We start from the raw sequence: 25,150 nt of genomic DNA, 5'->3' as shown, positions 1-25,150 counted from the left end.
AAAGGAGGCGGGACTACATAACAGGATTGGCCGAAATTTTGAGCCAATCAGGACACTGAGCCGTTTCCTATAAGAAGAGCTCCGCGTGGTTCAGCGTTACTTTGTTCCGTGAACGAACATCGTAGAACGACAAGATGAGCGGACGAGGCAAGACCGGCGGTAAAGCGCGCGCTAAGGCGAAGACCCGCTCTTCCAGAGCCGGCCTGCAGTTTCCTGTGGGCCGTGTGCACAGGCTGCTGCGGAAAGGGAACTACGCGGAGCGCGTTGGTGCCGGCGCTCCTGTTTACTTGGCCGCGGTGCTCGAGTACCTGACCGCTGAGATCCTGGAGTTGGCTGGGAACGCGGCCCGCGACAACAAGAAGACCCGCATCATCCCGCGTCACCTGCAGCTCGCTGTGCGCAACGACGAGGAGCTGAACAAGCTGCTGGGCGGCGTGACCATCGCTCAGGGCGGCGTCCTGCCCAACATCCAGGCCGTGCTGCTGCCCAAGAAGACCGAGAAGGCCAAATAAAGCGCCGGCACTTCCAACGCGCATCAAAGGCTCTTTTAAGAGCCACACACTTGCTCCCAAAAGCGCAACTTCTACCTTTTAGTATTCAGCTTTTTATTTACTAGAACCAGGAACGCCGACAGAGGCGTGAAATGAGTCGGAATGCAGCTCCACAAGTTGTCCCACAAGCACTTGCGACATTCGGCTGATTTGCATACAAAGTCCTCGTTTGGTTTGTATTAGACGTTCACATTCCCCGTAATAAAAGCACGTTATTATAATAAACTATTTCACTTACATATTTTTGTTGAAATAATTACAGAGCCGTAAAATACCTTCCTTTAGGAGGTCTCTGGATAAGGGCGTACACTGTAAATGTAATGTACATGAATTGAGCATAAATAATATTTATCTTCATCACAATAATTACGTAGGCGTTATGAAGAGTAAACTAATAATTATTTATGTTAATTAGCCGGTAAGTCCCAGCAGTATAAATGGAGGTGGGGCGGTCGTGGCTCCGCCCATTTCTCGGGCTCGGGCGGATCGGGTATAAAGCGGCATGTCGCGTTGAACGAACTCATTCTTTCCTGGTTGAGTGAGGGAACAGTGCTGACGTCATGGCAAGAACCAAGCAGACCGCTCGCAAGTCCACCGGAGGAAAAGCTCCCAGGAAGCAGCTCGCCACAAAGGCCGCGCGTAAAAGCGCTCCGGCCACCGGCGGCGTGAAGAAGCCCCACCGCTACAGGCCTGGAACTGTCGCCCTGAGGGAGATCCGCCGCTACCAGAAATCGACTGAGCTGCTGATCCGCAAGCTGCCCTTCCAGCGCCTGGTGAGAGAAATCGCTCAGGACTTCAAGACCGACCTGCGCTTCCAGAGCTCCGCGGTCATGGCTCTCCAGGAGGCCAGCGAGGCGTATCTGGTCGGCCTGTTCGAGGACACCAACCTGTGCGCCATCCACGCCAAGAGGGTGACCATCATGCCCAAGGACATCCAGCTGGCCCGCCGCATCCGCGGAGAGCGCGCTTAACGTCACCAGCGCGACAAGCGACAACCAACAAAAAGGCTCTTTTAAGAGCCGCTTTCATATATCTGCAAAAGCGAGTATTTCTGCACATGTGTTAGAAGCTTAAATTAACCTTCACCAAGTGTTGTGAAAATGACTAAATTAGTGAGGTCATGCATAAGGACGTCGAATAAATGTTTATACAGGGAGTGCAGAATTATTAGGCAGATTTTAGGGGGATATCTGTGAGTGCAGGTGACTATTACTGTGCATAATTATTAGGCAACGTAACAAAAACAAATATATACCCATTTCAATTATTTATTTTTACCAGTGAAACCAATATAACATCTCCACATTCAAAATACATTTCTGACATTCAAAAACAAATCAGCGACCAATATAGCCACCTTTCTTAGCAATGATACTCAAAAGCCTGCCATGCATAGATTCTGTCAGTGTTTTGATCTGTTCACCATCAACATTGCGTGCAGCAGCAACCACAGCCTCCCAGACACTGTTCAGAGAGGTGTACTGTTTTACCTCCTTGTAAATCTCACATTTGATGGACCACAGGTTCTCACTGGGGTTCAGATCAGGTGAACAAGGAGGCCATGTCATTAGTTTTTCTTCTTTTATACCCTTTCTTGCCAGCCACGCTGTGGAGTACTTGGACGCATGTGATGGAGCATTGTCCTGCATGAAAATCATGTTTTTCTTGAAGGATGCAGACTTCTTCTTGTACCACTGCTTGAAGAAGGTGTCTTCCAGAAACTGGCAGTAGACTGGGAGTTGAGCTTGACTCCATCCACAACCCAAAAAGGCCCCACAGGCTCATCTTTGATGATACCAGCCCAAACTAGTACTCCACCTCCACCTTGCTGGCGTCTGAGTCAGACTGGAGCTCTCTGCCCTTTACCAATCCAGCCACGGGCCCATCCATCTGGCCCATCTCATTTAATCAGTCCATAAAACCTTTCTGCGCCAATATTTCTTGGCCCAGTCTTGACGTTTCAGCTTGTGTGTCTTGTTCAGTGGTGGTCGTCCTTCGGCCTTTCTTGGCCATGTCTCTGAGTATTGCACACCTTGTGCTTTTGGGCACTCCAGTGATGTTGCAGCTCTGAAATATGGCCAAACCGGTGGCATCTTGGCAGCTGCACGCTTGACTTTTCTCAGTTCATGGGCAGTTATTTTGCGCCTTGGTTTTTCCACATGCTTCTTGCGACCCTGTTGACTATTTTGAATGAAACACTTGATTGTTCGATGATCACGCTTCAGAAGCTTTGCAATTTTAAGAGTGCTGCATCCCTCTGCAAGATATCTCACTATTTTTGACTTTTCTGAGCCTGTCAAGTCCTTCTTTTGACCCATTTTGCCAAAGGAAAGGAAGTTGCCTAATAATTATGCACACCTGATATAGGGTGTTAATGTCATTAGACCACACCCCTTCTCATTAAAGAGATGCACATCACCTAATATGCTTAATTGGTAGTAGGCTTTTGAGCTTATACAGCTTGGAATAAGACATGTATGAAGCGGATGATGTGGACAAAATACTCATTTGCCTAATAATTCTGCACTCCCTGTATGGTTGAGGTCATTTTATATGAAGAGATCCTTTTATTAGTCCTACAAGTGGACTGTTAAACATACATTTAAACATGCGAAGTCATTGAGACAGAACGAAAAGCTACAGTATACAGTGCAGGCCAAAAGTTCTCATTCAATATGTGTTCTTTTTTTCGTGATTATTTACATTGGTAGATTCTCACTGAAGGCAACAAAACTATGAATGAACACCTGTGGAGTTATGTTCTTAACAGAAAGTGGAGATCTGGCCTCCACAGTCACTGGACCTGAACCCAATCCAGATGGTTTCGGGTGAGCTGGAGCGCAGAGTGAAGGCAATTGGGCCATCAAGTGCTAAACACCTCTGGGAACTCCTTCAAGACTGTTGGAAAACCATTTCAGGTGACGACCTCTTGAAGCTCATCGAGAGAATGCCAAGAGTGTGCAAAGCAGTAATCAGAGAAAAAAAACTAGAATTTGGCAGATCTTCTTACCTTCTACAGCTGTATATATCTGTTATAACAGAGGGGTGAAAAGATAATGAGGTTATTTGCAGTGACTGAAGTGAAGTGGTTCTCATTGTGATACACTACAGCACAGCACACGGTGCACACAACGAAATGTGTCCTCTGCTTTTAACCATCACCCTTGGAGAGAGCAGTAGGCAGACATGACAGGTGACCGGGGAGCACTGTGTGGGGACGGTACTTTACCCAGTGGCACCTTGGCAGCTCAGGATTTGAGTTATAAAAATGTCAGTATGTACATTATTATTGATGTACATTATTCATTGTTTCTGGTGGGGTTTCCTCCCACAAACATTATAACCTTTTGCTTTTATTCCATTTTAATGATCCATGATCATTAATTTTGCCAGTTTAAATGTTTTCTCTGTACATGGATTAGGTTTGTCGATCAATCCTTATTCACAACTTGCTTGTTACATGTTTTTTGGGTGCTAGTAGACTAGTGGGGTAACAAGCTTGCTGTGAACCAGGAAACCCAGGTAAAGCAAGACACTTAACACTGTCTCCAGGTGGGCTGTCCCTGTAAATGCATCACAATTATTTCAGACATATCTTTGTTTCTACCAGTCCAAATGTGCGTTTGAATGTTACAATGTTACAGAGTGGAAAAACACTATTTAAACATTTTATTACATGTATTATGTGCACCTATAAATGTAAAACGGAAGCGCGTTTTATCTGAAAAAATGTGCGGCTCTTAAAAGAGCCTTTGTGTTGTGCGGCGTTGCAGCCACGGGTTACTTGGAGCTGGTGTATTTGGTCACCGCCTTGGTTCCCTCAGACACCGCGTGTTTAGCCAGCTCTCCGGGGAGCAGCAGGCGGACGGCGGTCTGGATCTCCCTGGACGAGATGGTGGAGCGCTTGTTGTAATGCGCCAGACGAGAAGCCTCGCCAGCGATGCGCTCGAAGATGTCGTTGACGAACGAGTTCATGATGCCCATCGCCTTGGAGGAGATGCCGGTGTCGGGGTGGACCTGCTTCAGCACCTTGTACACGTAGATGGCGTAGCTCTCCTTCCTGGACTTTCTGCGCTTCTTTCCTCCCTTGGCGGCCGTCTTGGTCACGGCTTTCTTGGAGCCCTTCTTGGGCGCGGACTTGGCGGGTTCAGGCATGTTGATCGTCTCGATTCCGACCTCGAAACAACTGAAACGCTCCTCGTCACCGCCAATCCTTTTATACTCGCTGCTATGGAAACAAGCCGACAGCCCTGATTGGTGCTTTCATATTATGGAGGGAAAAGTTCCCCCCTTTAATCTCCTTCCATTTCCCGCCCTTTTTAACAAAGGCGGAGTTTCTTTTTACCTTAAACTTTAACTAAAATCTATGAAAATAAAGTATTAAAGCATTGATTTATTACTTCATGTATTTAATGTTGCCTGATCTTTACAAGCGAGTCGTCTTTTCTTCTATTTTACAGATAATAATAGAATATTCTACATTTTCACTGTCATTCTAACGTTAATTTAATTTCACATAATTTAATAAAATAATGAGTCTTTGCACTAATACCTGCTGTCTCCATATATTGGTCTTAATGTAGTTTAGAAATTCTCCATAACAGCAGTTACAAAGACCATCCAGAGCCTCTGGGTTTATGTCTTAATAAGGGACATAATTGCAGAAAACGGGGTGTGAACCTGTGGTTTATAACCTTTTCTTATTCACAACGATCCTTTCATACATTCCATAAATTCTTTATTATTGTAGCGGACGAGCTCGGCGACGGAGAATGAAGATATGTGACATTAATCCAAGATGAAAATACGGCCCCTGAATGTTCTCCATAACTCCCAACATCCAGGTAAAAGCCCATTAAAATCACCAAATCCTCACGGTGGGTAGAATCTCGCCTCGCTACCCCCACAGGCGGCCTAAACAAGAGCTCTATAATATTGAATAATTTATTAATTTTCCAAATCTGCACAAGACCAGAAAGCGCTTTTACTTGTACGTGTGTGTGGCTCTTAAAAGAGCCTTTGGGCTTTTTATTCGGTTCTCTGCTCGTTTAGCCGCCGAACCCGTACAGAGTGCGACCTTGACGTTTCAGCGCGTACACGACGTCCATGGCGGTGACGGTCTTCCTCTTGGCGTGCTCGGTGTAGGTCACAGCATCGCGGATCACGTTCTCCAGGAAAACCTTCAACACGCCACGAGTCTCCTCGTAGATCAGACCAGAAATGCGCTTCACGCCACCGCGGCGAGCGAGGCGACGGATGGCGGGTTTGGTGATTCCCTGGATGTTGTCGCGGAGAACTTTGCGGTGACGCTTGGCGCCTCCTTTCCCGAGTCCCTTTCCTCCCTTTCCTCGTCCAGACATCTTGTCAGATTGTTACAAAAACTGCAACTTGCGGAAGGAAGAGACTCGCTGGGGTTTAATGTACAAAGAGAGGACCTCAGTGAAGCCAGGTCCGTGGGGTGTGTTTTTGTCTACCCGTTTTGTAATAGGCTGCACATGAAAACACGTGACAACGTCACAGCCCCGCCTCCAGTCCGGAGCGTTTTCTTCAGTTCGATACAATGTAGATACAATGATGCTACAGTCGCTCTTACTGGTTAGTTTGTAACATTTTTAACAGGAAAGTGTGTTTCAGGACATCGTCACTTCTGATAGGATCCTTCCTCACCAAAGTTACTGTATTTACCAGAGGTTTTAATAAACTTTACTTTAAACTGATAAATAAACTTTACTTTAAACTTTTTTATATTAGTTTGTTTTTATTAATTGAACTGACGGGTAGAAAATTGTTCTCAGAAGGGTTCATTATTTTAAACAAAATCTACTGGATTTTCTGTGATCTCACTCACCAGTTAAAACGGTGACGACAGAAACCATTCAAACTCATATCAGTATTTACAGGGACAGTCCTCCTGGTGACACTCAGGTTTAAGTGTCTTGCTCAGAGACACAATGGTAGTAAGTGGGGTTTGAACCTGTGACGTTGTGGCATTTTGGTTTATAGGCGAATGTGTTATCCACAGAATATTAAATAGCCCATAGCCCAGTGGTTATGGGACTCCTTTTTGGCGCAGGTGGTCTGGGTTTGAATGCTGCCTGCTCCACATTCAGTATTTTTCTCAGCACTACGAAAACATTCACACTTTACTAAATGCATGCCAAAATGCTCAAAAACCCACAATTGGAATCCATACCTTAGTTTACTCACTTACAATAATTACAATATTTTTTTGCACTTTTTTGCCTTTAATTATCACTTTGCACATCGTTTCTTGCTTTTTAAATGAACTTAACCAGTATATTACATTGTTAACTCTATTTAAATTGCACAATAAACCTGACCATTTTAGGCATAAAAAGCAATATTTAATAAATGTTGATTAATAAGCATTGTACCACTGGACGTGAACTGCTGATGAGCAGAAAGCAGCGTTGCTTGATACACTGCAGCACATCACATGGTGACACAATGAACTGTGTCCTCTGCTTTTAACCATCACCAGTAGTGAGCAGCGGGCAGCCAGGACAGGCACCCGGGGAGCAGTGTGTGGGAACGGTGCTTTGCTCATTGGCACCTTGGCGGTTCGGAATCCCAGTTCTACACTGCAGTTACTGAGTCTGTCCTGTGCTCCTCCATCAGCGCCTGGTATGGAGTGGCCACTAAAAGAGACAGGTTCAGACCGCAGCGGACTGTACGGACAGCAGAAAGGATCACCGGTGCCCCCCTGCCCTCAATCCAGGACCTGTACCTCTCAAGATCCAGGAAAAGGGCAGGGAAAATCATCTCAGACCACTCACACCCTGGTCGCCTTTGACCTGCTGCCCTCTGGCAGACATTATAGAAGGGTGGTAGTAGCCTAGTGGGTAACACACTCGCCTATGAACCAGGAGACCCAGTCTGATAAATGCTGCAAATGTAAAATGTAAATGTAGAAGCCTGCAGACCAGGACCAGCCGACACAGGAACAGCTTCTTCCCCCTCACCATCTCCCTCCTAAACAGCTGATACTGTCACACTGTAAATCACCTTGAACATTGCACACTGCACTTTATGTACACTCTGTATATAGGATTTATAGACCTATGTACATTCTTACATATTTTTATACTCAGTAGATACTCAGCACAAACTAATTCCACAACTTGTACAATAACACTTACACACATCCTTGCATTGTTGTTGTTGATTTCTTCTACTCTGTACTTTAGAGACACCCTCTACCGGAATCAAATTCCTTGTATGTGCTTGCACTTACTTGGCCAATAAATACGATTCTGATTCTGATACATACCATAGTTACTTCCATTGAAACGAAACTCAAACAGAAACACTTTAAGGGCACTGTGGTAGACGTTCAGTCTTCTTTCACATTCATCCAGAGTTATGAGGTCACCTCTGTATTCCAAGAGGAATTCCCCTTTCTCAAATTCACAGGTACTAAATACTTCTCTACCTACAAGAAGTAAACCAATGACAAACCAACAGTCATATAACAGAAGATCCAAGGCGATTCCTTAATCCCAGTCCATTCAAAATTCCTGACTCACCTTAATAAGCATTTATATATATTCGGTTTTAGTTTTTTCCTTTTAAGTTTCATTGTTCCTAAGAAGAAACCATGATAGTGTATAAATGAAATATTTCTTATTACATTGCCTTGTACTGATTAACCACCACAATATAAGACAAAGTAATGCATCAATAAGCAATATTATTTTTCACATCGTAGTAGATACTTGAATTCTAAATATATTTTCAAATCACTACACAATCATGCAATAGAAAGAAGACTGTACATCCATTCAACTTTACGTTTATTTAATCTTGTTATGTCCAAATTCAAATTTTATTTGTCACATACAGTCATACACATTATGATGTGCAGTGAAATGCTTTTTGCGACTGCTACAGACCACAGTATTGCAAATGTAAACAATGAACCAATATGCAAATATTGCAAAAATAACCAAATATTACACTTTTACATCTTTAACATAAAATATGTGTAACTGGTAGGGTGAAGGTGTGCAAATGAGTTACAGTTTTTTTACAATGTTTAAAGAAAAGAGAAAAAGAGCCATAAAAAAAAAAAAGAGCAGTAAGGTAAAAAGAGCAGAGTCATTTTGTGCAAAGTGATTTTGTGCAAAGTGGTTTTGTGCAAAAGAGTCTGGAGTGACTGGGGGTGAAAGTGCATGAGTTCTATGTACTGTTGTTGAGAGCTTGGACAGCCTGCGGGAAGAAGCTCCTCCTCATTCTCTCTGTGTTGGACTTCAGGGAGCGAAAGCGCTTCCCTGATCGCAGCAGAGAGAAGAGTCCATTGTTGGGGTGGTTGAGGTCCTTCACTATCTTCCTGGCCCTGGTGCAGCACCGTTTGCTGTAGATAGATTGAAGGGAGCTTGGTACGGATGATTCGTTCGGCTGATCGAACCACCCTCTGTAGGGCTCGCCTGTCCTTCATGGTGCTGTTCCCGAACCAGGTTGAGATATTTCCCGTCAGGATGCTCTCTATGGTGCAGGAGTAGAAGTTCCTGAGCACCTTGGAGGGCAGTCTGAAGTCTCTCAGGTGTCTGAGGTGGTAAAGACGCTGCCGGGCCTTTTTCACCACGGTGTTGATGTGACAGGACCATGACAGGTCCTGCGTGATGTTAACACCGAGGTAACGGAAGCTGTCCACTCTCTCCACTGGACTCCTGTTGATGACAGGGGTCTGGTAGGTCTTCTCCTGCTTTGTCCTGAAGTCCACTATTAACTCCTTTGCCTTGCTGACGTTCAGGTGGAGATTGTTCCTCTGGCACCAGTTCACCAGATTTCCAACCTCCTCCAGGTAGGCCGTCTTGTCGTTGTCAGAGATCAGGTCCACCACGACAGTGTCGTCAGCAAACTTGATGATGATGGTGGTGGAGTTAGTAGTGGCTGTACAGTCATGGGTGTACAGGGAGTACAGCAGGGGGCTCAAAACGCAGCCCTGGGGGGCTCCAGTGCTGAGGGTGATGGAGGTTGAGACATGTCCACCCATCCTTACTGCCTGTGGTCTCCCGGTTAGGAAGTTGGAGATCCACTGACAGAGAGATGAGCTGAGTCCCAGGTGCTCCAGCTTGGTGGTGAGTGTGTAAGGGATTATTGTGTTAACTGTAGTCAATGAAAAGCATTTTAACATAATTTCCCTTCCGAGTGTCCAGGTGGGTGAGTGCTGTGTGGAGGAGATGTGATATGGCACCAGAACAATGTGATATGGACCGGAACAATGATGGACTCCTTGAAGCATGTGGGGATCACCGACTGAGATAGAGAGAGGTTGAATATCTCTGTAAACACAGGTGCTAGCTGGTCCGCGCAGGCTCTGAGGATTCTCCCTGAGATGCCGTCTGGTCCAGCTGCCTTCCTGGTGTTCACTCTCTTGAAGGCTCTCCTCACATCATGCTCGGTGATGACGAACGCGTTCTCGGTGCTGGCAGTGTCCTCCCGTCTGCAGCTGTTGGAGCCGCTAGCCGTAGCATCGCTAGCGCCTTTAGCTGTGACAAGTAAAGTATCGATAATAGAACCTAATGCTGGAATTTCACATGGAAAATCGTTTTACATATAAATATTTGTTGGTCGGAGTCGCGCAGGTCCCACCTGCACTCTCACTGCCGCGGGCGACAGGGGCGACATCCCAGCGCGACACGAAGCAGGGTGGTGCTGGCCAGCGGGACATGTCGCTCACCTGTACTGTCCCCACCGCCGCGCGCGACACGGGGACATGCGATATCCCGGCGCGACTCGGTGACCCGCGTCCGTGTTTATCCCCGACATGTCGCTCGCCTGACTGCTTCTGAAGTGCTTCATCACCGCGGCCGAGCGATTCTACAGCCGCTGTTCACAGGCTACTTAGAACGTCGCTAAACACCCGCGTACTCGTTTACAAAACTAAGTTTCGAGCATTCGGTTACTTTACCCCTGTGTAAATAAACCATACACCTGACACAAATAGTTCAAATTGGCATATAAAAAATTATAATTTTTGCAAAACACGAAATCACGTGGCTGTCCAGGTACCTAGTCAGTGCTAATTAGCGATTAGCAACTTAGCATCGGTGATTAGCGTTTAGCATAATTAACATAATTGAAACTTTAGAGGTATCTGACATGATGGTCTATCTTGATATTACCAAAAAAATATTAGAATAAATAAACAAACGCTTTCATGATTTAAAAAGATTTTTAAAAATAGTTAATTTCCATGCTGCTGCAATATGGCTGCTTGATGACGTTATGACGCAACGTTCTCAATTTGTCGTTGTGATTTGCACGTCAGGGCCACCGTAATATATGGTAAGACCCACCTAAAACAATGAGCTCAGCCAATTCGCAGTCACAGACCATCTACACAGCCAATACCACGCCCCCTGTTGTGTGTTCCAGCCAATCAGAACCGTCGAAACATATGAAGCTCTAAACGAGATGCAAATTTGTGTTTGGTGGGTCCAGTACCCAATCCCACCAATGGGTGTGCACTTCCACATTCCATATGGGATTACATTTCACCTGGATCTGTCACACACGCCACTGAGGAGGCTGTGACTTCACTCCTCAGGACAAGGACAGGGAGGTAACAGGCTGATTCGGCTCAACAGACAGTATCACCGAAGCATCATTTTGTCAGATCCCTAATACTATTTATCCTGTTTATTATTGTCTATAACAGCACTTTGCACATCACTTTCTCTTCATCTGGTTAAGCTTTGAAATGTACTTGAAATGTACCATAATTAACATAAAGCCAAAAGCAAAATGTTTCACTTAGTTTTAATGAATATGACATGAAAATACATTATCCTAAAAATATATACTTAATTCAGTTGCTTTAGATGTACTAGTACATACACATAATTATTAAAGTGTTTTTTTTTTTTAAATGTGTCAGTGTGTATAATGACCAGAAAACACTCACCATCCTGTTCAGAGCTAGGAAGAGTCAAGTAAAAACAACAAAGATGCCCGCATACCCTACTTGAATAAGACAATGGTCATTTTGGCAAATTTTCTGTTTTTTACATGTTATTATCAGCTGCAGAAATGTAGACATGAGTTATATTTAACATGCGGTTACTATTCAATCCACACAAAGCCTATCTGAGTGTCAAAGTTGATGCAGTCGCGCACGTGGGAAAAGAACATGTCCGGGTTGCAGGAAGTGCACAGTGTGACGTTCGGCCTGTCAGTCACCGTCTCATCTGTGGGGTCAGTCACGGCGGATATGGAATAATTAATACTGGCCAGCCTGTAACATTCAAAAAATTATTTCCAACTGCAAAAATGCTTCAAAGCCACCAGGAATAACCGCTAGAACTGGTTTGCTTGTTAAGCAGGAAAAGATGTCAGGTTGACTTGTGGTTTCTTCCCTCTGACTATTTTTACATGTATGGAATCGAAGATGTTCAAATTGTAACAATGTGAGCGTGTATGTGTGTGTGTGTGTGTGTGTGTGTGTGTGTGTGTGTGTGTATATATATATATATATATATATATATATATATATATATAGGGGGGTGTTGTAACCTAAAAATCCACAGATCAACATTATACACGATTCATCATTACGTCAGGGTTATTGATTTATTTGTTAGAAAAAGGAAGAAAACAGTAAGAGGACGTCACCTGCATGAGCTGCTCCGACGACCTTTGCCACACGGTCAACAAAGAGCAGCAGCATGCAGTCGGCTCCTGGCGCTGCTATGACAACGTTGGCTTGGTTGGTGACAATTCCGTCATAGCTGTCAGGTGCTTCTTTCCCAATCACCCACACATCACTGGCATGATTGACCTGTGCACATGTCAGATTCACTCTATTCACTACAGTTTATCTAACATAATAACAGCATTTTAACATCTGTTCCATGTATTAACATATTCTTTATACCCAACATATTTCTTAATTTAATATATAAAATCTTCACAATGTTACGCACTGATTAAAGGTGCCCTGAATTTAGTTTTTTGCTTTTATGTCGGTCTTGTTGGTCCCCTAACACTGAATCTAAAGTCTCTTTCTGAAATTCAGCCTGAATTACAGGTGCAGAATCACAGCCACTTAGATCCAGTCCCACAATGAGGTTTCCCAGGACGCACCGTTTCCATGTCTGTAGCTTTAAATGCTAATGAGGAGGTGGGACGAGGAGGAGAGCGACTTATAGAAGCTGAAGCAGAAATGACGTCATCAACACCCGTCACCCACCACAATATTTGGTCACCTTGGAAATTCCAAATCCAACCGTCTGAGCTGCCGCTCTCTGAACAGAATGATCAAAATACTCTTTACACCGGTCACCATCTCTAGCCACTACAGGACCATAGACAGGCTCGGGGACCTCATATTAATGTTACATAATCTCACAAAAAAGGGGACCAAACATATTTGCTGTGTAATCGAGTATAAAACACTGAATGGGCCAGTGGTAGCCTTGAGGTTAAGGAAGTGGCCCCGTAATCAAAAGGTTGCCAGTTTGAACCCCAATCCGCCATGGTGCCACTGAGCAAAGCACCATCCCCACACGGTGCTCCCCGGGCGCCTGTCATGGCTGCCCACAGCTCACTAAGGGTGATGGTTAAAAGCAGAGGACACATTTCGTTGTGTCACAGTGCTGTGCATCACAATATACTTTAATGCATGAAACATTTATACTCCTTTAGTTTATGAAATGTACTTAAAGCCGAGCCAACAAGTGTGTGAAATAGTATATTAATTTCCACAGCTAGGACATTACATGCCCGTTTTTAAAAATAATTATTAATAATATCTAGATAATGAGAACTGTGATGATCTCCAGGTTACGTACCTTTACCAGGTTGAACTGGTGGGGATGAAAACCAGCCTCCAGGCTGAAGCGTCGCAGGTTCTCCGCCACCACCGCCCTGGGATCCCTGTGCCTGGAGTTGCAGAACAGGTTGAGGGAGCTGAGGGTCTTCATGGAGGAGATGCCTCCTGTCCTGGTGCTGAAGCCATGCGAAAAAACATCTGCAGAGGAGACCGAGATCGCCCACCGCGGACATTCCTGGCCAACTGAACGCGGGAAAACAGAAGTTCTTGTGATTTTTAAACATCTGAATTCCAACCCACCCATGTTTACTGCTGAGTATCTGTTAATAATAATTTACGCTCTCACACACAGTACAAAGGATTTAGACGGGAGTAACACTAATTAAAGGCTTTTCATCTGAAATAATTCAGGAATGGACTTTCTAAAAGTGTAAAACACAGATTAATACAGATAACAATATAATCTGTAACAAATAATACAGATTAAAAAAGTGAAAGTGGCAAAAATTTCCTGTTGAAAAAAATAATATGATTAATGTTTGATATTATGTTACACTGACATTATGTTAACAAAATAGCCTGCAGCTTAGAAAAGAGCGGTTTTGTGGAGTAGTAGTAGCCTAGTGGGTGACACCCTCACCTATGAACCAGAAGACCACAAAGACAATCGTGTCCCTGAGCAAGACACTTAACCCTGAGTGTCTCCAGGGGGGGACTGTCACTGTAACTACTGACTGTAAGATGCTCTGGATAAGGACGTCTCACAAATGCCATAAATGTAGCTGTTGATCATTTTCAGCGCCTGGTTTTATTAAACTAGTCATGACAAAACTGTGTCAGCAGGGGGCGCAGAAGCACAAATTCTAATTTAACACTTGAGAAAAAAAATTGGACTGAGGATGGACAAAATAATTTGATTTATAAAAATACAACAACAACAAAAATCACACGTGACAGGTTACCATGACTACTGTAAACAAAACACAGAGTCCTGATTGGCCGAGGAGCTCTTAATTAAACAAAACGTGTTAAAAGGTTTCAGTTGCTTGCCAACCCGACTTGACTGCTTGCGGCTGCTCGCTTTCAAGACCAAAAAAGCCTTTTTCAGCGTTTATCACGATCTCGAACTGCTACTTTTATTGTTCCATTTTACTGCTTCTTATTACTTACTGCGATTTTAACTTGCTTTTTCTTGCAGGATATTGTTCTTGTGTTATTAACACTTTTTCTTTTCAGCACCATGAGCGCTCCTCCCCGAGCCGAATTCGGGCTCCACCGGGCTGAAGAGCCCTGGAGGCCGAGAAGGATGATGGCGACGCGCGGCCTTGTGAGTGGAACGCGGCGGCTGCTGCTCCACCTCCGCACGGCGCTGAACAAGATCACCGAGCGCAACTTCCACCAGCAGCTGGAGAAGGTGGCGGCGCTCAACATCACCACCAAGGAGCGGCTGCTGCTGGTGGTCGACGCCGTGCTCCACAAGGCCGTCACGGAGCCCGAGTTCTCCGGCATCTACGCCCGGCTGTGCGCCGCCCTGCAGCGGCTCCGCGTCGCTGGAACCTCCGCGACCTTCGCCGGCGTCCTGCTGAGCCGCGTGTGGAGGGAGTTCCGCGGGGAGCCGGGACAAGCAGGCCGAGCCCCGCAGCGCCAACTGGGGCTCGTCAGGTTCATCGCGGAGCTCTTCAAGGTGAACCTGGTGGCGGAGACCATCGTCCACAGCGGCATCCAGAAGCTTCTCCAGGACCCCACGGAGGACAGCCTGGAGTTCCTGTGCGGCCTCCTGCCGCGCGTCTGCCAGGCCCTGGAAAGGTCTCGGGTGGAGCGCTACCTCCGGGAGGTGGAGGAGGTCGTGGGGCCGAGGAGGAGGAGGAGGACCTCGTTCCAGCTGCGCTTCAGGCTGCAGGACACGCTGGACGAGTGCAGCCTCCGGCTCCGCAGGCAGGACAAGGCGGTGAAGAGCAGGGAGCGTCCGGTGGAGGGAACGCGGCTGTGCGCCATGGATGAAGTGGAGATGGTGGGCAGGCCGGTGAAGGAGCGTCTGGGCCCGAGAACAGCGCCACGCTGCGATTAAACGCTCCACTTCATCTACTTCCATGTATTACTTCCACAATTTACACGCGACGGTCGTTTAGACGGTTATTACATCACTTTTTTCCTCCCCCCTTTCTGCTCTCGTCCGTGGCCCACTCACTACCTTATTTCCACCAAACGAAGGTGAAACAGCATCGTGGTCACAGGTCAGGGTGAAGTGGAAATTGGTGAGTTTTGCCCTGGTCCTCCAACTCCAGCTAATTTGAGTGTAATGTTCTCTCATTTCTTTCTACAGGTGACCTGGGAGCAGCAGATTGGGACTGAGAGCCACTCACCAGAACAACATGGGGTGGCATTTGGCCTGCTGACTAAAACAAACAGGTAAAACCCTGTCATGTCCAGCCCCAAAGTCATTCTGATCAATTCTGATTTTATTTCTGGCTGTGTGTTGCAGGATGTGCCCAGAAACACGGACACCTCTTCTGTCTACAGTCCTGTAGCCAATGGCAGCAGGTCTTTCGTTTTCTTTTGCATCCGTTTGCTGGGTGTATATGCTGTGCGCCCCACCACTGGCACAAGAAAAGGTGAGATGAGATTGTCACAACTCTTCTCCATTTCTATTGTAACTAGCTGCATGTTGAAATATATCGCTGCCAATGTGATGAAATGTTTTCTGAATCAAAAGCTGTGATTAGGACAAGCAGGATCAGGAAGGTGACGTCCCCAGAACCAGCCACACGTAGACCATTCATGACTGACCAACACAATTTGTGGAATTTGTGAAAGACAGACTGACATGGTTGTTTAGTTGGAGGTAAGAGAGAAGCTGGGTTTACACAATGAGAAATCAGACGGATGTCTGGAGAGCAGAGATCATTCCAAGAACATCCGGTGTCTTGATAAGGAAAACTGGAGAGAGTGGCACACGAGGACAAAGCAGAGGAGGGGACAGAAATATATGTGGAGATGTTGATGTGAATGTTTCTGTGTTTACACATCCTGGATAAGCTTTGCTGTCGATGTCCATTTGTGGAAATAATGACCTACAATGGGTAATTATATTCAATTCAACAAATTATATTTCCAGATACGTTGATTAATCCAGATAAATTACTTACAGCACATAATGAAAAAAGAAATATGTAAACATTTTATTTAACATGTTTTTTTATTGTTCAGATTTCCTGCAACAGTTGCAACAAGTGGTTCCATCAGGAATGCGTCAACTCTCCAGCAGTGTCCTGTTTGCATTGTCTAAAGTGTTTAATTGAACATACAGCAAAAATATAATCTTATTAAAACTGTACATAGTTCCATTTTGAATTAAATTATTTGAATTAAATTCCTGTTGCATAAACGTGTGAAATTATATTTGACCCATACATGTTTAATTTAACTATTTATTATTATAAATATCTTTAAACACATGAAATGTTAATTTTGGTTTGAGATTTTTTATTTTTTTAATGCTCATAGATTCTGAAAAATATTTTGTCAAATAAAACTGTAAAATACTTATAAGGATTTGTGTGTGTTTGGTTTATTTGAAATTCTGCAATAAATTGTTCCTCCACTGTGACATAATAATCATGTTCACGTTGCTGGCAGAGCCATACGAACACACAGTCTGCAGCCTGGTCATGAAGACCTCCGAGATGAATCAGCCGACGTTACTCATTTCACAAGTTCACAGATGATTAAATGGCTTCCTTCTCCTTGGTGGTGGACGTTAGGTGAACCACGACCTTATTTAAAGACCATAGCGATACTGACACACCCCGTTTCTTGTCCAAACTAGGCAGACGTTGTCCCTGCTAGTGGCAGAAAAGACAGTCCCACCTGTACATTACCCTGTATTTACCCTGGTAGGTGTTCTTTGCGCAGAACTTCAGCGTTGTGTGCATGTATGTTCAGAGTTATGATCATGGTGTCATATTGAATGCTGAGAACCGAACAGGCTGGATTTTTTCCCTCACTCGTAATACGACAGTGTTGAGGGGGGAGGATAACCAGAAGATAAAATGGTTGATCTGCTGTGGCTACCCCTAATACGAGCCGCCTTAAAATACCTTGAAAGCCTTCATTAGTTTCATCCATAGCTGTAAGCTCATTTGCTGTTTTTGAAAGAAAGATACTAAAATATATATATCACAAGATTCAGATGACAACTGTTTGTTCCATGTGTATGTATTGCAATAAAAATAAAAAAGTTCTTATTATTCCTATGTACAAGACTGCCAAGCCTTCTCCCAGTCTATAGATTTCCTTCTATAAACCTCTCATACTCAAACATTCTGATCCTTGCGATACACATGTAAAATCCTGTAACACTATGTTACAGGGCCTTGTTAAACTGTGGAGGAACTGGTTACAACATTTGACAATATTTTTTTTGCTTTGAAAAAATTTACACCAGAATCAATCACCAGATTTCTGCACAAATTATTGTAGATAAACAGAACCGGAATAAACAAACATAAAAGCATTATACTTATACAATTACAAGTAATAGTAAATACTTAAATCCACACATGTGTGGGTAATAATTACATAGAATAGTGTAGAAGGTTCAATATAATGCCATAACAACAAAAAAACACCACACATACTAGCATGTCTTGAGATACTTGTGGCTCCCTCCAGGTTTTCAACCTCAGGTTCACTCCCATCATCGCTGGGATCAGCATCTGTTAGGCTGATCTCATCTTAAAACATATCCACAGCATACATACAAGAACGTCGGCACTTGTTCTAAAAATCTTAGTGTATTTACTGGTGGATGCCTGATTCTGTAGCATACCTTCTATTTCAATTTCATCAAGAGACTTTCCTTGAAGACTTGAGAGACAACCCTTTTCCATAGCCAGAAGAATTTTTGAGCAGTGGCTTCTGGTAGCCTGTAAAAATCACGATGGACCCGGATGTCGTGGCCTAGGAAATCACCAACTTGATCCGGTTCATTGTTTTTCAGGTTAAGAACCTGGGAGGGCGTGGCCACGTGCTTGCGTAACTGAGTGGATCGGAGATGTTCTGGATTTTTAGCACCACACTGACTTGCGTGCAGCCTCAACATGTCCTGTCCTCTGTAATGGCTTATACAGAAGGGTCGAGCAAACAGGAAGCCATTTGCTTCTTGAACTCCACAGACTTTTCTTTTCTCAACCAATTCAGTCAGAGCTTCTACCATGTCAGGTGTGAGAATTACTGCAACTTTTCGGTCCCTTTTACCTCTTATCTCAACTCTACTGAAGTGACCGCAGAGTTTCTGCTCGAAATCAGTGAGGCTCATGGCAACATCCTGAAGAAGCGTTGCACAACTCCCGAGGAGCATTTTAGAAACTTCTCCTGCACGTCTTCGATTAAAAACAATTATTCGTGCAAGGGTTGCTTTAGCAAGATCTGCATAGTTTTGTGTTGGAGCCTCTTTCAAATGCTGCAATGCCACCTCTGCCATTTTCACAATGTGTTTGTGAAGAAGCTGCACATCCTGAGTAAGAGGTAAAGTAGATGGTTTATTGAACTTTGCCTTACTGAGAGTAGACAGCGGCGTGTGAGGAACTAACTCTTCAGCGTCGTGTGCATGTATGTTCAGTTATGATCATGATGTCATATCGAATGCTGAGAACCCAACAGGCCGGATGTCTGCTCCTCTGAAACTCCAAAATAAAATCACCCGATTGAATATGTTTATCCAGCAGTTCGGGCTTCACGTACCGCTGGGGCGAAGGAGCAGACAAAGAGACACTTCATAGAACTCCAATACACTCCAGCACTTTCACTTTTACTCTCAATCACTTCTGGACTCAATTCCCCTAGAAATCCTTGCACAAACTTTTACTTTAATTTTTAACTCTTTTTACCTTGCACATTTACCTTGTTATACTTAGTAATTTTATACTTGACTCCACCTATTTACACACCTTCACCCTACCTGTTGCACATATTTTATGTTTTATGTTAAAGACATAAAAGTGTAATATTTGGTTATGTTTGCAATATTTGCATATTGGTTCATTGTATACTTGCAATATTTGCAATAATCTGGTCTGTACAGTCGCTAAAGCATTTCACTGCATATCATACCGTGTATAACTGTGTACGTGACAAATAAAATTTCAATTTGAGAAGTCACAGAGACCCGGGACCGTCTCTGCGTCAAATGGAACAATTCTTGATTCTTTCTGAAGACCTTGCAGGACAGACTAAAAGAACTTTGTTGTACTTTAGTGTCCCAAATAAAATAAAATAAAAAAATGATAAAATCTTGTAATAATCTGACGTCTTTTGTGCAGTTTTGTAGAATGTGATGAATATAATCGGATTCATCGCTGATGTTTAGGTCCTGCTTCGTGGATGGCAAACACACATGTTCAGTGGGGGTCTGCAGCATAGGGGCTCATTCACCTCAACAAACAGGCGCTGTACTTTTCAGCATCTCTCCAAGCCCGAAAACGCTCCCCTCCCAAACTCTTCCAGACGTCAGATGAAATATTCTGTGTCCCTTGATGTTTTGACACGTTCCAAATAAAACACCATCTAAAGCCAGACGTGCGAAATGTCATTTTTTTGGTCTTTCTTCTTTAGTAAAGACATTTAGCCTTAAAATGACAGGGCTTAACCAAAGAGTAATTACAACTCGCGGATGAATATTTAAACATCCGGTCAGATCATGTAACAGGGATTCAAATGGACAACAGACACGTCTGGACGGTGTGGATTTGTCATGAAGTTATAAAGCAAACCAAATAAACATTTATTCACACACACACACACACTGTACTTGTGTTGCTTTGTAAGGGCTGAATATGTTTTATGAGCTTTATTAAGTAGAAAAACCATAAAGATGTAGGCGTTACAGGCCACTTTGATTTGATGTTGCACTGACTAACGACAGGCTGACTGCATTGTGAGGGTGATGAAACATGCATATGGGATTACATTTCACCTGGATCTGTCACACACGCCACTGAGGAGGCTGTGACTTCACTCCTCAGGACAGGGACAGGGACAGGGAGGTAACCAGCTGATTCGGCTCAACAGACAGTATCACCGAAGCATCAAAAATAGTTTGACGCTCCCACATGTGTTTATTGGGACGGCACCGCGGCCCACCAGGGCCTGATGTTCAACGACAGCCTGTGCCAAGCAGCTCGGATGCCCGTGTGACTTGGCAGGACTGCTGATAAGGACAAAGGTCGATATGTGATGCATCGCAGCCGCAGTTGGACAGTAGCCCACGACAGCGGTCCTGAGGCGGAAAGCAATGACAGACTGACAGCGCTGCCTGCTGGCCAGACTGAGTTTCTGCACATTTCACCAGACCAACGCAGACGTTTTCCCAACTCATAAACTGAGTTTACTCTGTCGGTATTTTGTTGTATGTTGCCAGATCCCTGATACTATTGTTTATTAATATCTATAATAGCACTTTGTACATCATTTTATCTTTATCTGGTTAAGCTGTGAAATGTACTTGGCAAAAAAAACATGAACCATAATTAACATAAAGCAAAACATTTTTTTTATTAAAATACATTATCTTAAAAATATATACTTAATTCAATTGTTTTAGATGTACTAGTACATACACAAAATTATTAAAAAGTGGTTTTAAAAAACATCCAGAAAACATCCAGAAAATGCTCACCATCCTGTTCAGAGCCAAGAAGAGTGAAGTAAAAACAACAAAGATACCCGCATACCCTACTTGAATAAGACAAATGGCAAATTTAGCTGCAGAAATGTAGACATGAGTTATGTTTAACATGTGGTTACTCTTCGATCCACACAAAGCCTATCTGAGTGCCAAAGTTAATGCCGTCGCGCACGTGGGAGAAGAACATGTCCGGGTTGCAGGAAGTGCACAGTGTGACGTTCGGCCTGTCCATCACCGTATCGTCGTGGATGTGAGTGGGGAGTAGGCCGCCTTGCTGCAGCAGGATCCTGGGAGTAGGTACATGAAATGAAATGACTGATCTTATTTACATTACCAGTCTCGATGGAGGCCATGGAGACTGTGCTCGGAGAATGGTGCTGTTTAGAGTCTCCTCTCTTTACCTTCATAACTACTTTAATATCATCATCATCATCACATGATGCTTCCTGAGATGCTCATTAACATGAAGGGAAACTGTTGGAGAACCATCCTCACTGTCTAACTTAAAAGTCTCTGAACAAACCAACCTGCTTTTTCAAATTTCAAATGCTTTATTCTACAAAAGTAGAGAGAACAGTACAGTGTGCTTCTGGAATATCGCAGAATCACAACGGTGCGTTATACATCTTATCTTGCACCACGCCGTTCTGTGGCTGACCTCTGAACTGCTGGTTACCTCGTGGCCCGCCTGATGTTGACGTGGGGCTTTGGGGACTCCACGTCCCTGACACAGTCCGGGTGGATGGCGTGGAACTCCGCGGCCGACTCCCGCTCCAGTGTGAAGCAGCAGGGACCCACCGAGGGGCCGATAACCGCCACCACATCCGCCGGCTTACTGCCAAACTCGGACGCCATTGCATTCACTGTTGCCATGGCGATCCCCATTAGTGTACCTTTCCAGCCTGAATAGACAGGGTAAAATTATTATTTAAAAAATAATATTCAGAGGGAAAATTTTTGATTTTTTTAAGTCATCATGAACAAATAGAGTATTAGATTTCTTGGTGAAACAACTGCACCGTAATTAAGTCATGCAAATGAAAGATTGCCAAGTGAAGTTGTCAAGTCTGTCGCCCCCAAACACAATCTGCTAAATTAAATAAAACGTATTCAAGCGCAGCGCTTAATTATCCCTGCAGGCATGGTGCCACCACGTTCAGACTAGGTGCAGAATTTATTTATTTATTAGCCTCATATCACACCGCGGAGAGAGGAAGCACTTCTGGCGCCAAGCAAATAAATATGCATGAAGAAGAGAAATCGCTTCACACACGGCTCTCAAAATAGCCACATTTATATAAAAATCTACATTTTGTCTAGATTAAGTGCTCTCAGCGTGCTGAAGATGACCAGTGATCGACGGATATTTAATACGGGCCAGCCTGTAACATTCCCAAAATTATTTTCAAATGTTCATTGTCACTTTGGTGGATACGAAAGCCACCAGGAATAACTGCTAGAACTGGTTTGCTTGTTAAGCAGGAAAAGATTTCAGGTTGACTTGTGGTTTCTTCCCTCTGACTATTTTTACATCAAAGATGTTCAAATTGTAACAATGTGAGCGTGTATGTGTGTGTGTGTGTGTGTATATATGTATGTATATATGTGTGTGTGTGTGTGTGTGTGTGTGTATATATATATATATATATATATATATATATATAGGGGGGGTGTTATAACCTAAAAATCCACAGATCAACATTATACACGATACATCATCATTACGTCAGGGTTATTGATTTATTTGTTAGAAAAAGGAAGAAAACAGTAAGAGGAAGTCACCTGCATGAGCTGCTCCGACGACCTTTGCCACAGGGTCAACAAAGAGCAGCGGCATGCAGTCGGCTCCTGGCGCTGCTATGACAACGTTGGCTTGGTTGGTGACAATTCCGTCATAGCTGTCAGGTGCTTCTTTCCCAATCACCCACACATCACTGGCATGATTGACCTGTGCACATGTCAGATTCACTCTATTCACTACAGTTTATCTAACATAATAACAGCATTTTAACATCTGTTCCATGTATTAACATATTCTTTATACCCAACATATTTTTTTATTTAATATATAAAATCTTCACAATGTTACGCACTGATTAAAGGTGCCCTGAATTTAGTTTTTTGCTTTTATGTCGGTCTTGTTGGTCCCCTAACACTGAATCTAAAGTCTCTTTCTGAAATTCAGCCTGAATTACAGGTGCAGAATCACAGCCACTTAGATCCAGTCCCACAATGAGGTTTCCCAGGATGCACCGTTTCCATGTCTGTAGCTTTAAATGCTAATGAGGAGGTGGGACGAGGAGGAGAGCGACTTATAGAAGCTGAAGCAGAAATGACGTCATCAACACCCGTCACCCACCACAATATTTGGTCACCTGTCCCCTTATGATGACATAAGGGGACAAATTCCAAATCCAACCGTCTGAGCTGCCGCTCTCTGAACAGAATGATCAAAATACTCTTTACACCGGTCACCATCTCTAGCCACTACAGGACCATAGACAGGCTCGGGGACCTCATATTAATGTTACATAATCTCACAAGAAAGAGGAACCAAACATATTTGCTGTGTAATCGAGTATAAAACACTGAATGGGCCAGTGGTGGCCTTGAGGTTAAGTAAGTGGCTCCATAATCAAAAGGTTGCCAGTTTGAACCCCAATCCGCCAAGGTGCCACTGAGCAAAGCACCGTCCCCACACGCTGCTCGCCTGTCATGGCTGCCCACAGCTCACTAAGGGTGATGGTTAAAAGCAGAGGACACATTTCGTTGTGTCACAGTGCATCACAATATACTTTAATGCATGAAACATTTATATCCTTTAGTTTATGAAATGTACTTAAAGCCGAGCCAACAAGTGTGTGAAATAGTATATTAATTTCCACAGCTAGGACATTACATGCCCGGTTTTTAAAATAATTATTAATAATATCTAGATAACGAGAACTGTGATGAACTCCAGGTTACGTACCTTTACCAGGTTGAACTGGTGGGGATGAAAACCAGCCTCCAGGCTGAAGCGTCGCAGGTTCTCCGCCACCACCGCCCTGGGATCCCTGCGCCTGGAGCTGCAGAACAGATTGAGGGAGCTGAGGGTCTTCACGGAGGAGATGCCTCCTGTCCTGGTGCTGAAGCCATGCGAGAAACCATCTGCAGAGGAGACCGAGATCGTCAAGCCGAGAAACCCGCCGAGAGCACGTCGGGAAACCGCGACCCACCCGGGACCAGGGAGGACCTGAGGATGCGGATCTCCCCCGACACCGGCGGCAGCTGCCGGAGGAAGGCGTCCACCTCTTCCTCCACCTCATCCTCCGCCCTCCACTCGCGCTCCTCCAAGGCGGCGACGAACTCGAAGCTGTAGGCGGCGGTGAAGAGCAGCTCCCGGCACCTCCGCAGCTCCGCCACCTTCCGAGCGCACGTCACCACCTTCACGTCGCCCAGGTCCAGCCGGTCCACCTCCCGCTTGAAGGACAGCAGCGACGCGGCGAGGCTCCGGTGCTCCAGGACGCGCACGCGCTTCCCCGCGCCCAGGAGCGTCGCCAGGAGCGCGCGCACGTCCGGCTCGCCGCGACCGTCGCCGCTGTTACCACGGTCGTCACTTCTGATGACGTAGACGGTGTCGTGCGCCGAGCGCTCCTCCTCGACGGCGGCGGAGGCGCGTCTGAGGTCGCGCACAGTGCAGCGGGGGTGGAAGAGGTCCACCAGCAGAACTTTAGCCATGCTGCCCGGGTTCTAGACCAGAGACCACTGGCGTTTTACTTAACGCGCGTCAGCAGACGCGGCGAGAAACTCCGCGCCGCTCCATTCTTCCCGTGTGACGTCACGGGGCCACGCCCACCGCGGAAATTCCTGGCCGACTGAACGCGGGAAAACGGAAGTTCTCTTGATTTTTAAACATCGGACTTTTTTTTGTAATGTTAATAATAATAGTAACACTTATCAAAGCTTTTCATCTGAAATCATTCAGGAATGGACTTTCTAAAAGTCTAAAACACGCAATAATTTCTTGTTAAAAAATGTTTGATATTATGTTACACTGACATTACGTTAAAAAAAAGCTTAGCTTAGATAAAGAGCGGTTTTGTGGAGTAGTAGTAGCCTAGTGGGTGACACCCTCGC

General features: G+C 44.7%; 7 protein-coding genes across 10 annotated transcripts; 3 read left to right on the top strand and 4 right to left on the bottom strand.

Moving 5' to 3' along the window:
* The first annotated feature begins 116 nt into the window (after positions 1-116).
* Positions 117-512, top strand: LOC114797083 (histone H2A-like). The gene has a single exon (XM_028991714.1). It carries the CDS (start codon positions 135-137, stop codon positions 510-512), a length of 378 nt encoding a protein of 125 aa, XP_028847547.1. The 5' UTR covers positions 117-134.
* A 599-nt stretch (positions 513-1,111) lies between these two features.
* LOC114797076 (histone H3) lies at positions 1,112-1,539 on the top strand. The gene has a single exon (XM_028991706.1). The coding sequence runs from the start codon at positions 1,112-1,114 to the stop codon at positions 1,520-1,522; it is 411 nt and encodes a 136-aa protein (XP_028847539.1). The 3' UTR covers positions 1,523-1,539.
* Positions 1,540-4,227: 2,688 nt separating this feature from the next.
* LOC114797079 (histone H2B) lies at positions 4,228-4,721 on the bottom strand. The gene has a single exon (XM_028991709.1). The coding sequence runs from the start codon at positions 4,704-4,706 to the stop codon at positions 4,332-4,334; it is 375 nt and encodes a 124-aa protein (XP_028847542.1). The 5' UTR covers positions 4,707-4,721; the 3' UTR covers positions 4,228-4,331.
* An 826-nt stretch (positions 4,722-5,547) lies between these two features.
* Positions 5,548-5,965, bottom strand: LOC114797081 (histone H4). Its single transcript, XM_028991711.1, has one exon. The coding sequence runs from the start codon at positions 5,909-5,911 to the stop codon at positions 5,600-5,602; it is 312 nt and encodes a 103-aa protein (XP_028847544.1). The 5' UTR covers positions 5,912-5,965; the 3' UTR covers positions 5,548-5,599.
* A 5,704-nt stretch (positions 5,966-11,669) lies between these two features.
* Positions 11,670-14,697, bottom strand: LOC114797075 (laccase domain-containing protein 1-like). 2 transcript variants are annotated; one of them, XM_028991705.1, is made up of 3 exons: positions 14,518-14,697; positions 13,367-13,590; positions 11,670-12,354 (listed from the first exon to the last, which is right to left on the bottom strand). In XM_028991705.1, the coding sequence occupies exons 2-3, from the start codon at positions 13,496-13,498 to the stop codon at positions 12,154-12,156; spliced, it is 333 nt and encodes a 110-aa protein (XP_028847538.1). In that variant the 5' UTR covers positions 13,499-13,590; positions 14,518-14,697; the 3' UTR covers positions 11,670-12,153. The 2 variants fall into 2 exon arrangements, with proteins under 2 accessions (XP_028847538.1, XP_028847536.1); XM_028991703.1 differs by having other exon boundaries at positions 11,670-11,811; positions 12,189-12,354; positions 13,367-14,554.
* LOC114797070 (eukaryotic translation initiation factor 4 gamma 3-like) lies at positions 14,395-16,360 on the top strand. Of its 3 annotated transcripts, none has more exons than XM_028991698.1 (4): positions 14,395-15,602; positions 15,671-15,756; positions 15,830-15,959; positions 16,061-16,360. In XM_028991698.1, the coding sequence occupies exon 1, from the start codon at positions 14,588-14,590 to the stop codon at positions 15,413-15,415; it is 828 nt and encodes a 275-aa protein (XP_028847531.1). In that variant the 5' UTR covers positions 14,395-14,587; the 3' UTR covers positions 15,416-15,602; positions 15,671-15,756; positions 15,830-15,959; positions 16,061-16,360. The 3 variants fall into 3 exon arrangements, with proteins under 3 accessions (XP_028847531.1, XP_028847532.1, XP_028847530.1); XM_028991699.1 differs by having other exon boundaries at positions 14,395-15,756; positions 16,061-16,189; positions 16,280-16,325; XM_028991697.1 differs by having other exon boundaries at positions 14,395-15,756.
* A 4,513-nt stretch (positions 16,361-20,873) lies between these two features.
* Positions 20,874-24,851, bottom strand: lacc1 (laccase (multicopper oxidoreductase) domain containing 1). The gene is made up of 5 exons (XM_028991639.1): positions 24,250-24,851; positions 24,003-24,181; positions 22,814-22,979; positions 21,708-21,933; positions 20,874-21,318 (listed from the first exon to the last, which is right to left on the bottom strand). The coding sequence occupies exons 1-5, from the start codon at positions 24,749-24,751 to the stop codon at positions 21,147-21,149; spliced, it is 1,245 nt and encodes a 414-aa protein (XP_028847472.1). The 5' UTR covers positions 24,752-24,851; the 3' UTR covers positions 20,874-21,146.
* Between the last annotated feature and the right edge of the window lie 299 nt (positions 24,852-25,150).

This window comes from Denticeps clupeoides, chromosome 9 (genome assembly GCF_900700375.1).
Source record: "Denticeps clupeoides chromosome 9, fDenClu1.1, whole genome shotgun sequence".
Classification (NCBI taxonomy): domain Eukaryota; kingdom Metazoa; phylum Chordata; class Actinopteri; order Clupeiformes; family Denticipitidae; genus Denticeps; species Denticeps clupeoides.
This window is presented reverse-complemented; position numbering and strand designations above follow the sequence as displayed.